Consider the following 14,181-nt stretch of genomic DNA (forward strand, 5'->3'; position numbering starts at 1 on the left):
GCCCCATCCAATCTAGTTGATCTAAAGAGCTTCCAATCAATATTTGTGAAGTTGAAATCGCCCATGACTACTACCTTGTGGCTTCTGCACCTTTCCAAAATCTGTTTCTCAATGTTTCTCCACATCTCTGCTGCTATTGGGGGGCCTATAGTAAACACCCAACAAGGTGACTGCACCTTTCCTATTTCTGACTTCAGCCCATACTACCTCCAAAGGCAGATCCCCCTCGAACTGCCTTTCTGCAGCCGTTATACCATTCCTAATTAGCAACGCCACCTCCCCTCCTTTTTTACCACCCTCCCTAATCTTACTGAAACATCTGTAACCAGGAACCTCCCAACAACCATTCCTGTCCCTCTTCTATCCACGTTTCCGTGATGGCCACAACATCGTAGTCCCAGGTACCGATAAACAGCTTTATAAAGAGCTGTTTATAAAGCTTAGTAGCAGCACTAATGATCAGGCTGTCAGGTCATACCTGTCAGACTGGGCCTGAAGCAGATAGTGCAGAAACCAATGAAAAAGAAAAAGAAACTTGACTTGGTCAAGCTACAAGCAATATAGATAAAGAGAAATCTGTTGTTGTAGTGGACTTAGATTTCCAAAAGGTCTTGACAAGATGCCACATTGAACATGACTAAACAAAATAAGAGCTCTGGTGTACAGCATAACATATTAGGTTGTAACAGATCTGTTATATTGCGTTTATAGGATACAGAATCTTGGCATAAATGGATCATTTATGACTAGCAAGATATAACAAGTAGAATGCCACAGAGCTCAATCCCAAGGCCTCAACTATTTACAATTTACATCAGTGAGTGGGAAGAGGGACTGAATGGATGGCGGATAGATATGTTGATGACACAAAAGTAGGTAATGAAGTAAGTTATGAAGAAAACTGAAAGAGGTTACAAAGGGATGTAGATTAGTAAAGTGAATGAGCAAAAATTTAGCAAATGGTGCATAACATGGGTAAAAAATGAACTTGGCACGAAGAATAAGAAAGCAGCCACAATTAGAACGGTTTAAAGACATTTGGATAAGTACATGAATGGGAAAGGTTTGGAGGGATATGGGCCAGGAGCAGAAAGGTGGGACTGGTTTATCTTGGGATTATTTTCACCATAGACTGGTTGGACCGAAGAGTCTGATTCTGTGCTGTATAACTGGATTATTTAAATGGAAAGAGATTACAGAACTGAGGTACAGAGGGATCTGGGTGTCCTGGAACATGAATCATGAAAAGTTAACATGTTGGCAAGCAGGTGATTAAGAATTTAAATAGAATGTTGTCACTTGTTGCAGGGATAAAAGAATTTAATTGGAAGGAATGTCTTGCTGTCATTGTGTACCATGTTGTGAGACCACATCTGGAGTATTATGTACAGTTTGCCCTTTTAAAGAAAGAACATAATTGCTTTGCTGCAGTGCAGAGAAGGTTCACATTATCAATTCCCGGGATGAGGGGGTTAACTTATGGAGAATGTCTGGAGAGATTAGTTGAAAGGAGTTCAGAAGAGTGAAAGGCGATTTTACTGAAAGATATGTGATCTGAGTGGTCTTGACAGGGTGGGTGCTCAAATTATGGTTCCTTTACCTCGAGAGAATGGGAGACAGTTTAAAAAGGGATCTCCCATTTGAGACTGAAGACTCTTCATAAAGGAATGTTGGAGGCAGGCTCATTGAATATTTCTCAGGCAGATATATACAGATTCTTGACAAATGAGGGAGTTAAAGAATGTTGGGTGTCGGCAAGTAAGTGGACTTCAGTTCACAACCAGAGCACACATTACTATATTGAATGAAGGGAAGGCTATTCCTGACTTTAGTTTGCATGTTCATACACTTCCTGCTCCACAGATGCTGCCTGACCTGAGGAGTATTTGAGTATTCTTTGTTTTTATTTCAGTCCTCTCGTGATCATGATATTGTGATTCCATGATATTCATTGCTCAGAGGTCTTCAATACCAAACAATTAAAGAGGAACAAATTTGAATTTAATTTGACTAAGTGCACTTAATAATCAGAGAAATCAAATTTGCTACTCTGGAGTCAGTTCCGATAAACCCTGTCTTCCGATATGAGGAATACCTACTGAAATGCTCCAGAGTAATCGTAGTAGGGTTCAACATGTGATCTCTTGCAATGGTTCTCCCCTGTTCCGTTGCACAGTGCACACAGCTCAGGGAAATCTGGACTGGCACCTGGGACACAGCTGGAGGAGAAGAACTTTCGTACAACTGGAAGCAAAATGTGAACAAACATATAAGTGAAAAGATTGCCATGCATGGCTGAGCAAACACTTACACAGGAATTGAAAGACAAATACTTCATTATAGTAAACCAAAAGGTCTTAATTAAGATAGGTTTCTGGTGTGTAAAGAGTTTAGATCAGAGTGGTGCTGGAAAAGCACAGCAGGTCAGGAAGCATCCAAGGAGCAGGAAAATTGACTTTTCGGGCAAAAGCCCTTCATCAGGATTCCTGATGAAGGGTTTTTGCCCAAAACATCGATTTTCCTGCTCCTCTGATGCTGCCTGACCTGTTGTCCTTTTCCAGCACCACTCTAATCTAAACTCTGGTTTCCAGCATCTGCAGTCCTCACTTTTGCTTTCTGGTGTGTAAACCCCAGTTTATTGTTCCAAATGTCCATTGCTCCAGTGACAGCTGTGGTATAATCCCTCCCACTGTTAGCCTGAAGATCCAGTTTACTTCCTATCCCATGTTCCACAACCTCATCTGGTCCCATCACAGCTTGTTCACTCATCCTTTTGCTGCCATTCAGCCATCTCTTCAAAGAAAAAAATCAGCTCAAAAGCAAAGAAGCTAATGTCAGAGTACAGCATGATCTTGATCAGATGGGCCAACGGGCCAAGGAGTGGCAAATGAAGTTTCATTTAGATAAATGTGAGGTGCTGCATTTTGGTAAGGTAAATCAAGGCAGGACTTATACACTTAATGGTAAGGTCTTGGGGAGTGGTGACTTACAAAGAGACCTTGGAGTGCAGGTTCATAATTCCCTGCAAGTAGAGTCACAGGTAGACAGATAAATGAAGGAGGTGTTTGGTATGCTTTCCTTTATTGGTCAGTGTATTGAGTATAGGAGTTGGATGGCTGTACAGAACATTGGTTAGGCCACTTTAGGATAAGTGTGTTCAATTCTGGTCTCCTTGCTATAGGAAAGACATTGTAAAACTTGAAGAAGTACAGAAAATATTTGCAATGATGTTGCCAGGGTTAGAGGGTATGAGCTACAGGGAGAAGCTGAATAGGCTGGGTCTATTCTCCCTGGACCGTCAGAGACTGAGTCGTGACCTTATAGAGGTTTATAAAATCATGAGGAGCATGGATAGAGTAAATAGCCAAAGTCTTTTTCTCAGGGTAGTGGAGTCCAAAATTAGACGGCATAGGTTTAAGGTGAGAGAGAAAACATTTAAAAGGTACCTAAGGAGCACCTATTTTCATGCAGAGAGTGGTGGATGTATGGAATGAGCTGCCAGAGGAGGTGGTGGGGGCTAGTACAATTACAGCATTTAAAAGGCGTCTGGATGGGTACATAAATAGGGAAGGTTTAAAGGGATATGGGCCACATGCTGGCAAATGGAGCTAATTTAATTTGGGATATCTGGTCAGCATGGATGAGTTGGCCCAAAAGGTCTGTTTCCCTGCTATACATATCTTTGACTCTATGACTCTATTAGAAATAGAGAAGCAGGAAAGAAAAGGAGGGAATAAAATGGAACAAAAGACAGGAAAAAATAGAGGCAAGGTAGAAGAAAGCAAAGCAAAGATCTGGAGAGAGACAAAAACAAGTAATGATTGAATGACAAAAAAAAAAGTTAGTTTGTATCAACCAGTTAAAGCTGAGATTAGAGAGAAGTAGGAAGAGGAAGAGACAAAGAAACACAGAAAAAGATTTTTAAAAAAGCATGGACAGAGGGAGACAAACATCTCTAAGGTACATGGCTGCACTTCACCAAGGCTTTTTCAACAGCACCTCACAAACCACAAATTGTGCCATCTAAATGACATAGTGGATCAGTGGTTAGCACTCTTTCCTGCCATGGGCCTGGGTTCAATTCTGCCCTTGGGTAGCTGTCTGTATGGAATTTGCACATTCACCCCGTGTCTGTGTGGGTTTCAGCCTGGGTTCCTCCCACAGTCTTAAGATGTGCGGGTTAGGTGGGTTGGCCACGCTAAATTGCCCATAGTCTCCAGAGATGTGCAGGCTGGGTGGATTAGGCAGGGGAAATGCAAAGTTACAGGGATTGGGTAGAATGGCGTGGGTCTGGGTGGGATAATCTTTGGAGGGTTGATATAGCCTGCTTCCGCATTGTAGGGATTCTATGAAATGGAGAAGGGAACTAGACACATGGGGGCATCATCAGCTGGAGATTCCTCTCCAAGTCACTCCCCATCCTGACTTGATTCCTTTGGTGTTACTAGGTCAAAATGGCACATGCATACCACATGAACTACATCAGCTTAAGAAGGCAGCTCAGCATCACCCTCTCAAGGGCAATAAATGTTGGACTTGCCAATGATTCCCATGAAATACAGAGGAAAGAAAGAGAGCAGGAAAGAAGGGGAAAGAAAGGATGATTAAAGAAAGAACAAAAGCTGATGGACAGGAGAGTGAGATTAAAAGTAAAACAAAGAAAGGATATAGAAGACAAAAAGAAAAGAATAAGATTGGAGCGAGAAGCAGAAAGAATGGGGTGGCACAGTGGCTCAGTGGTTAGCACTGCTGCCTCACAGTGCCAGGGACCCAGGTTCGATTCTAGCTTTGAGCAACTGTCTGTGTGGAGTTTGCACATTCTCCCTGTGACTGCGTGGGTTTCCTCCCATGATCCAAAGATGTGCCGGTCAGGTGAATTGGCCTTGCTAAATTGTCCACAGTGTTTGGTGCGTTAATCAGAGGGAAATGGGTCTGGGTGGGTTACTCTTCAGAGGGTCGGTGTGAACTTGTTGGACTGAATGGCCTGTTTCTACACTGTAGATAATCTAATCTAGTGGCAGAAATGGAAGATGGGTATAGAAAAGTATGAGACAAAAGGGATGGAAGGTGAGGGAGGCAAAATAGAAGGAATAAGAAAGGTAAAGAGAAAGGAAAAGGAAGTAAATAAATGAGAAACAAAGGAAAGAAAGCAAAATCAAAGGGATAGAGAGAATAAAAGAGATGGAGAAATAACAAAAGAAAGTTTTTTTTCTGGATTGAAATATTTATGTTAGACCAGTAATCTTCACTGAGGGAGAATCTAATGACAGACCCAGTATAGAAAGAATTTTTGAAAATGTTGAACTATTTCCATGTCACAGAACTAGATTAACTTTATAATTATTCCCCCATGTGAGCTACATATTGACAGATGTACCATTACTCCCAATTATTTTTTTCTATCTCATTTTGAGATTCTATTTCATTCATCATAACTCACCATACCTTTTACCAGGAGGTAACACATTAACGTGGATCAAAGTTATGTGAAATCTGTCTCCCAACAACTAAGCTCAATTCTCCACAAATGAAATCAGACAAAATAACTCAAACGTTATTAAATTTGCAAAGATTTTAACAATGAAAGACAACATTTTACCTTCCTCAATTGGAGACGTTCTGTTCCAAGATGTCAAGTTGTATCTAAGAATGGTTCCTATCGGGATGACCCAGCCAGCAGATTTACCAATGCCAGTGTGGCAGGATCTTTTGCCCAGTAGACCATGGAAGCCAAAGTCACTCCTTTGCTTTACTACTGCTACAGCATAATAACAGGAGCCCTCTGTAATATACAATGCACTGTCAATCATATTGGAATCACTGCCCATGCCTGTACTGCATTGATTTTTATTATAAATGTATAGTAGAGCTGAGAGAATAAGGCACTCAAAAACTTTGAAGATAGCTCCGGAAATAAATTTGAAGTGATAATATCGCTTGGTGCCTTAAAAAATGATGAACAGAGGATTGAGAAAAAATGAAGTTAAAAATCACACCATACCAAGTTACAGTCCAACAGGGTTATGTGGAGGTACAAACTTTCGGAACGGTGCTCCTTCATCAGGTAGCTGTGGAGCAGGATCATAAGACACAGAACTTATAGCAAAAGATCATAGTGTCATGCAACTGAAACGATATATTGAACAAACCTAGATTGCTGTACAAAAACTTGTATTTTCAAATACACCTGTTGGACTATAACCTGGTGTCGTGTGACTTTTAACTATGTCCACCTCAGTACAACGCCAACACCTCCACATCGAACAAAATCTGTCAATCTGTCAAAGTCTATTACGATTGCTGCTTAGCTGGAATTACAGACAGAAATTGCCCAGATTTTGTTTTCCTTCGTTAGCTGTGGGATCTTTCTTCCTCCCAAGGGATTACATAGTGGCTGAAAGATGGGATTTTTTGCATTATAATACTCCAACCACCATGAGTGTGGGTGAAGTATGATGGAAAAACTGGCCTTGGCTTGTCATTTTTCTATGTTCACATGCATCATATATCCAGGTTGTGGTCAAGTTAGAAAATATTTATGTATCTGCAACTCTTTTATTACCAGGCTAGCTGCCTTTATTATAAAGATTGGCACAGACATCTTCATTTTATATAAGAAATGGGACTCAGTTACCCATTATCTACTCCTCAATGGTTAGAACACAGTCTCAAAGTCTAATTGAAATACTCTTCTTTACAATGCATTATTATAACCCTAAAAATGACCACATGCAGAAATCCCTCAGCTGGCTTCAAATTGAGAAGGTCTATGTTGGAGCAATGCACCAATTGCCATTCTTGGGACAAGGAAATGATACACAGCAACAGTTAGGGTTTTACAGAGATCCAACTAAGATAAAAGACGCAGCAATAATTCTCAATAAAAAGGGAAGCAGGCGGTAAGAGCAGGAGTTCACAATTCGAGATTGCTGAAATCAGCATTCCCATTTGGCGATTTTACATATCTGTGAGTTGCAACTGTCACGCCTGATTGATGGTCACATCAGATGCCGCCAAGTCTAACCTTTCTTAATCACAGACAAAACATTGGTCTCACAATTCACAGTGCCTCGTGTGATCAGACAGTGATGGTGTGTTGGGTTCTACTTTGGCAATAGAAGACAGATCTGGGTAGTAGAAGAACTGTGGGTGCCATTGGAAGACATGAATGTAGAAATTATAGGCAAGAGTAGGCCATTTGGCCCTTCAAGTCTGCTTCACTATGATCATGGCTGATCATTCAACTCCGTACCTGTGTCCTCTCTTTTTCCCCATACCTTTTGATCCCTTTAGCCCTAAAGATTGTACCCAATTCTTTCTTGAAAACATTCAATGTTTTGGCCTCAACCACTTTCTGTGGCAGAGAGTTCTATAGACTTAATAATCTCTTAATGAAGATATTTCTCCTCATCTCAGTCCTCAACAGATGTATCTCAGCAGATTCAGGGGGTTAGTCATTTTATAATTAGTATTATACATAAAATGCAGGCATCACAATCATTTGCTGTCAGCATTTCATAAGCGATTACCAGTGGTATTCTCGGCTGCAATTGGTTTCAGGCGTGGTTCGGGCACTAGGCCTCCCTTGTAGATATCTCCACCATCCACAGTTATAGCATCTGCTTCTCTATTCTGAGAATGAGAAATGTGCACAGCGTTAATATAAAAAAAGTGCCTTCTTTCCACTCAATGCAGTGATTGAGTACATCACTTCCTTTGTTCCCATCAATTGTATTCCCGCCTCTCCAGAAATCCTGCATGAGCTAGAAATGTAGAAAAGTATCAGGAGCAGAATTAGTCATCCAGGGCCACTGAAGTTCAGTGGTTCTCGAATGGGCATGTGTTGATCACTTGTGGAAGGGGGCAAAGGGAGGGAAGGCTGGTCCAATGGACTACTAAGCAGCGTTACTCCATCCACTTTAGTTTGACTCTCATCAGAAGTAATGGCAAGATAGAAGCTCCTTTGTTGAGATACCAAGGAGGCAATGTCTGATTCCAAGCAATGGAGGTTCAGTCTCATGCTGCAATCTGGGTTCATCAGATTCCCCTTCCTTGTTTTCAGCCCCATTGAGTATTGAAAATCCACAGTTGCTTGTTATAACAGATACCTTGCTCAGAAAACTGCCTTCATGTTACTCACACTTACAAAGACTTGATTCGGAGATGCCGGTGTTGGACTGGGGTGTACAAAGTTAAAAATCACACATCACCAGGTTATAGTCCAACAGATTAATTTGGAAGCACTAGCTTTCAGAGCACTGCTCCTTCATCAAGTGGTTGGGACTTGTCTCACTGATATGGCAGCTAGTCTAGTTGTGTGATTTTAGGAATTTCCGGTTCGCTTGATGATGGCATCATACATCAGGAGCTTGTATTTAGAAGACCCTTGTGAATTATCATTGGCTTGCAGACCACTCTTCAAGAACCATTGTGTTAGATCATGACTGATCAGTCTCTCAGCTTCAGGAAGCAACTATTGGCTTTTCCCTGGTGGATCAGTAGTTAGCACTGCTGCCTCATAGGACCAGGGACCTGGGTTCAATTCCAGCCTCAGGTGACTGTCTATGTGGAGTTTGCGCATTCTCCCTGTGTCTGTGCGGGTTTCCTCCGGGTAGTCTGTTTTCCTCCCACAGCCAAAGATGCGCAAGTTAGATGAATTAGCAGTGCTAAATTGCATATAGTGTTCAGGGATGTGAAGGTTAGGTGCATTAGTCAGGGGAAATATAGAGTAATCGGATAGGAGAATGGGTCTGGGTGAGATACTCTTCGGAGGGTCAGTGTGGACTTGTTGGGACAAATGGCCTGTTTCCACACTTTAGGGATTCTACGATTCTATGAATATCATTACCAAAACAAAAATCTATGCCTGTCTTGAATGTTGCAATTGACTGAGCATCTGTGGATTTGAGAGAAGAGAATTTCTATCACAAACAAAAACAGAAATTGAAACAAAAAAAAAAGCTCAGCAGGTCTGGCTGTATCTGTGGAGAGAAATCAGTGTTAACATTTCAGATCGACTGACCCTTCCCTGAGAATTTCTATAGTGCCCCGAGTGCAAAGTTGTTTTTCTGATCTCCATTCCGAATTATCTGAGTCTAGAACAATTGGACACAGCTTCAGATCAGCAATCGATCTTTTAGGATAGAGATAAGGAGAAATTAAATTTCTCAAAAGGTAATTCTCTACTCAGGAGGTTAGGAATGTGCTATCATTTAGTCATAGAGTTGTAGAGATGTACAGCATGGAAACAGACCTTTCGGTCCAACCCGTCCATGCCAACCAGATATTCCAACCCAATCTAGTCCCACCTGCCAGCACCCGGGCCATATCCCTCCAAACCCTTCCTATACATATACCGATCCAAATGTCTTTTAAATGTTGCAATTGTACCAGCCTCCACCACTTCCTCTGGCAGCTTGAAGCTAAAATAGACAGACTGTTAACCTCTTGGGAAACCAAGCAATATGGGGAGCAAGGTTAGCCAAGGTCATATTGAATAGCAGAACAGATATGAAAAAGAAGCAGAAGAAAGGTGGACAATGACAGACAGCAACTATCCACTCCCATTACTCAGTTAGAAGAAATGCAGAGTCAATAAATAAAAGCTCATCCCTACATTGCTAACAAAGTGAGTGAACTGAACGCACAATTACCACATCAATGACTGAGGCCAAATTTGGATTCAGTGATTCAACAATGTAAGCTTTGAGATGGGCATAATAAATTGTGAAAAGGTGCCATAAAATGAATGAATGTGGATGTAGAGACAGCATCCAATTGCTGTGGGAAAGAGGCATCAACAGAACCAAGCACACCATGTTTAGCAGGCTGATGGTGAGAGGAAAGCACCACCCAAGATCAGCATTATAGACACTGTTATATCATAACCTATGTGGTATCTAATTATGAACACCTCAGAATATGAGTCAGTGGTGACTATCCACCACTCTGCTTTCAAGGATATCAATCCATGTTTCTGACATCACCTCCGCACCTCCACAATCCTCCCATCCCGACCAGCACTTCGAACACATTACAGCATTTTAAGAGCTGCTGCCTCATTCAGATTTGCAATTTCTGGTCACGTGAGCACGGCAAGTAAGAGATAAAATATGAAATACACCAGCAGCTCAAAACAGGTTGGGATAGTACCGAGGTATTGGCTGCAATGACGAAAGTCAGTGAGCCATGATCTCGAAGGATGCCAAAAATGACACCTGATGAAGAATAGGAGACAGTGGGGACTGCAAATGCTGGAGATCAGAGTCAAAACGTGTGGTGCTGGAAAAACACAGCAGGTCAGGCAGCATTCGAGGAGCAGGAGAGTCGATGTTTCAGGCATAAGCCCCTCATCAGGAATGTGGGGTGGGGGAGCCAAGGGGGCTGAGAGGTAAATAGGGGAGTGGGGGTGGAGCTAGGGGGCAGGTAGCTGGGAATGCGATTGGTAGGTGATGTTGGGAGTGATGATAATAGGCCGGAGCATAGGGTGGAGCGGATGGGTGGGAAGGAAGATGGACAGTTCAAGGGGGGTAGCCATGGGCACCCGCATGGGCCCCAGCTATGCCTGCCTCTTCATCGGGTATGTGGAACAGTCCATCTTCTGCAGGTACACCGGCACCATTCCCCACCTTTTTCTCCGCTACATCGATGACTGTAACAGCACCACCTTGTGCTCCCATGAGGAGGTTGAACAGTTCATCAACTTCACAAACACCTTCCAACCTGACCTCAACTTCATCTGGACCATCTAGGACACCTCCCTCCCCTCCCTGCACCTCTCCATCTCCACTTCTGGAGACCGACTCAACATGGGCATCTACTTCAAACCCACCAACTCCCACAGCTACCTGGATTACACCTCCTCCCACCCTGCTTCCTGTAAAAACCTTATTCCCAATTCCTCCGCCTCTGTCACATCTGTGCCCCGGAGGAGCAATTCCACTCCAGGACATCCCAGGTGGCCTCCTACATCAGGAACAGCAATTTCCCCTCCTAGTTGGTCAACAATGCTCTCCAATGCATCTCCTCCTCTTCCCCAACCTCCCCCCTTGAATCCCACCCCTCCAATCGCAACAACGACAGATCACCCCTGGTCCTCACCTTCCACCCCAGCAATTTCCAGATACAACGCATCATCCTCCACCATTTCTACAGTCAGACCCCACTACCAAAGATATATTTCACTCCCTACCCCTTTCAGCAATCCGCAGAGAACATTCCCTCCGCGACTCCCTCATTCGGTCCATGCCCCCCACCAACACACCCTCCACTCCTGGCAACTTCCCTTGGCCCTGCAAGAGGTGAAAAGCCTGTGCCCACACCTCCCCCCTCGCATGTGTCCAAGGCCCCAAAGGATCCTTCCACATCCAACAGAGATTTTCCTGTGCCTCCACACACATCATCTACTGTGCCTGCTGCTCTTGATTTGGTCTCCTGTACACTTGGGAGACAGGACACCAACTTGTGGAACATTTCAAAGAACATCTCCGGGACACCAAACCACCCCACTGCCCTGGGGCCGAGCACTTCAAATCCCCCTCTCACTCCGCTAAGGACACGCAAGTCCTGGGCCTCCTCCACCACCAAAGCAAAGCCAACCAATGCCTGGAAGAAGTACACCTCATCTTCCACCTTGGGACCCTCCAACCTCATCCACCTATCACCTTCTTAGCTACCTTCCCTCCACTTATCTATTAAACCCTGCATTATCCCTCCCCCCATTAGCTACCCACTCCCATTTACCTCAGCCCCCTTGGCCATGCCCCCTCTACATTCCTGATGAAGGGCTTATGCCGGAAACATCAACTCTCCTGCTCCTTGAATGCTGCCTGACCTGCAGTGCTATTCCAACACCACACCTGATGAAGAATGTCAAGTACACACTAGGCCATTCTCACTGAGCAAGTTTCTCCAGTACCAGAACCTCATTCAGTTAAACAGAGAATCTGCAAGCATGTGTACAGTTATCCTGTGGGTATTGGTGAATTATAATATTGGAGCTACTGCCACGGATTCGCATACATCTGCTTCTGTAGGCTTGGTAACGTTGTAACAAAATTATTAGACTACATCTAAATAGAGTAAATCCCTACCTTGATAGCAGTCAGACATGCTTCATCACTGTCTTTCTTTATACATTGGAAGATAAAGGGTTCGTGCGACATTGCCTTTCCCAAATCGTTGCATTTTGATAATTCTGCTTCGGAGATTGTACACCATGTGATATTTGACATACCGGCAAATGAAAGGGCTGGAAAAGAAAATTTAATAACAATTACAACATTGAAGTAGAACAGGAAATAAAAGGAAAGAGAGAAAGATCAAGAGTCTAGCCATTGTATATAGCTCAGAGCATAATGGGGATGGGGGACAAAGAGCACCATGCTTATTATTACAGGACATTGATTATAAATGTGAATACTGGAAGTAGCATTTAACAGGAGAGAAAGAAAAATGCTTAAAACAAAGTAATCATATTTGAAATTGACAGAACATTTATATAAGTGATTTAAAGGTATTGATTATACAATAGAGAGATATTATACACAGCTATTATGCAGGTGGAAAAGAGAAAAAAGAGAAAATTAAAACAAAGGAAGTTTAACAGTTACTTGCCATTTCAGAAGCTCAGAACAACCCAGCATGCGTTACAATGTAACATGTAGGAAATACGGTAACCAATCCAATCGCAGCAAAGACTCGCAGTCTGCAATTTGGCAATGATCAGGTAATTTTGGTTTTGAGCAATCATGCCAATGGACATGAAGGAGAATAGAGAGAGAACAGTCATAATACAGGAAGAATAAGAGGTAGTGAGAGTAGAGAAAGGTGGAGGTCATAGATATAGAGTGATAGAAGGTGGTTTCAAAACTGAGAAAAGGAGAAAGTACTGCTCTCAGAGGGTTGTGAATCTTATGAACTGACTGCCCCAGAGTGCGGAATCAATCCACATATTAAAGAAAGAAATAGATATGTTTCTGAGGAATAGTGGGACAAAGGGCTATGGGGAGCAGGCAAGAGAGTGGAGGTGAGACTAGGATAAGATCAGCTTTGATCATGTTAAATGGTGGAGCAGAGTTGAAGGGCTGCATTAAATATTCCTGCTCCTAATTCCTATGTTCATACGTTCCTAAAACAGAGAAAATAGAAGTATACAGTGGAAAGTGAGTGTATCAAGCTTAAGCAGAGAGTGACAAGAACGAATTGACCCTGGAGAGAGAGAACAGCAGTTATACAGGAAAGACGTGGAAAATATCATGTTTATACAGGAAATAGAGAAAGATAGTGAGATAGTGGGTAATAGGAATAACTCTAAAGGAAGTGAAAGACAGTAATTATGTAAGAGAAAGCAATGGTTGTAATATATAAGAGAGAAAAAGAAAGGAAGGAAGGAAGGAAGCAAGGAAGGAAGAAATGAAGACGAGACAGCAACGCACAAGAGAGCTGCAATAAATATAGAAAATAAAATAATTGTAATAACACACATCAGCAAAAACTTGGTAGAGAGAATCGGCAATGAAAGAACATGGGCTGTCTGTTAAAACATAGCCAAGAAATGTACATTGCTAAAATTCTTTACATAACTTCAAAAAATCCCAAAGCATTATCAAACACTGAATTATCTTGAATTGTAGTCACTTTGCAATTCAGAGGAAGTTCAATTGATGTGCTAGGCTTTGAGAATTAAAGAGTTTAAGATAAATAATTGCATGTGGCGGTGAATAACATATTTGAGCACTAGGTTCAGATGAATGCTAGCAAAACAAATAGCATTAATACTCACAAATAATTCCCAAGAGTATAACAGCGTAGCATAAAATCATCGTGCCAATCTGTGGATTGAAGGAATCGAGAACAACTTCTGTCACCAACCAGCTATGCAGTAGGTTGTGATGAGACTTAGGTGCACTCTCTCTCCTTTATAAAGTCTAGAGATTAGAAAGCTGGCAGAATGAGCCACAAAAGTGACCCTTAACCTGCCTGGGTCATATTTCACAAGTGCACTTAGTGAAACTCGGTCTACCTGAGACACGTTCAAATAAATCTTTGTTTCGACCACAAAGAATGCAGAGAAGGAACAGTTGTAGTCCCGAGGGGCGTGATGGGGATTTCCCATCATTTCCTGAAGTGGTCAGGTTAGTTGATAAATAAAGGTGGATTATTTAAGCATTTAGTGAAATT

At 42.4% G+C, this 14,181-nt stretch overlaps 1 protein-coding gene across 1 annotated transcript in view; it reads right to left on the reverse strand.

The window, feature by feature from the left end:
• The window catches only part of LOC122555749 (serotransferrin-B-like), a 50,294-nt gene extending 36,389 nt beyond the window's left edge, over positions 1-13,905 (reverse strand). The window contains exons 1-5 of the mRNA XM_043701832.1: positions 13,784-13,905; positions 12,093-12,250; positions 7,530-7,632; positions 5,600-5,782; positions 2,100-2,244 (exon numbers count right to left, since the gene is read on the reverse strand). Coding sequence (XP_043557767.1) covers positions 2,100-2,244; positions 5,600-5,782; positions 7,530-7,632; positions 12,093-12,250; positions 13,784-13,823 — 629 coding nt within the window. The 5' untranslated portion in view covers positions 13,824-13,905. The remainder of the gene's footprint in view (positions 1-2,099; positions 2,245-5,599; positions 5,783-7,529; positions 7,633-12,092; positions 12,251-13,783) is intronic.
• Positions 13,906-14,181: the final 276 nt, after the last annotated feature.

The sequence above is a fragment of the Chiloscyllium plagiosum genome, chromosome 13 (assembly GCF_004010195.1).
Source record: "Chiloscyllium plagiosum isolate BGI_BamShark_2017 chromosome 13, ASM401019v2, whole genome shotgun sequence".
Classification (NCBI taxonomy): Eukaryota; Metazoa; Chordata; class Chondrichthyes; order Orectolobiformes; family Hemiscylliidae; genus Chiloscyllium; species Chiloscyllium plagiosum.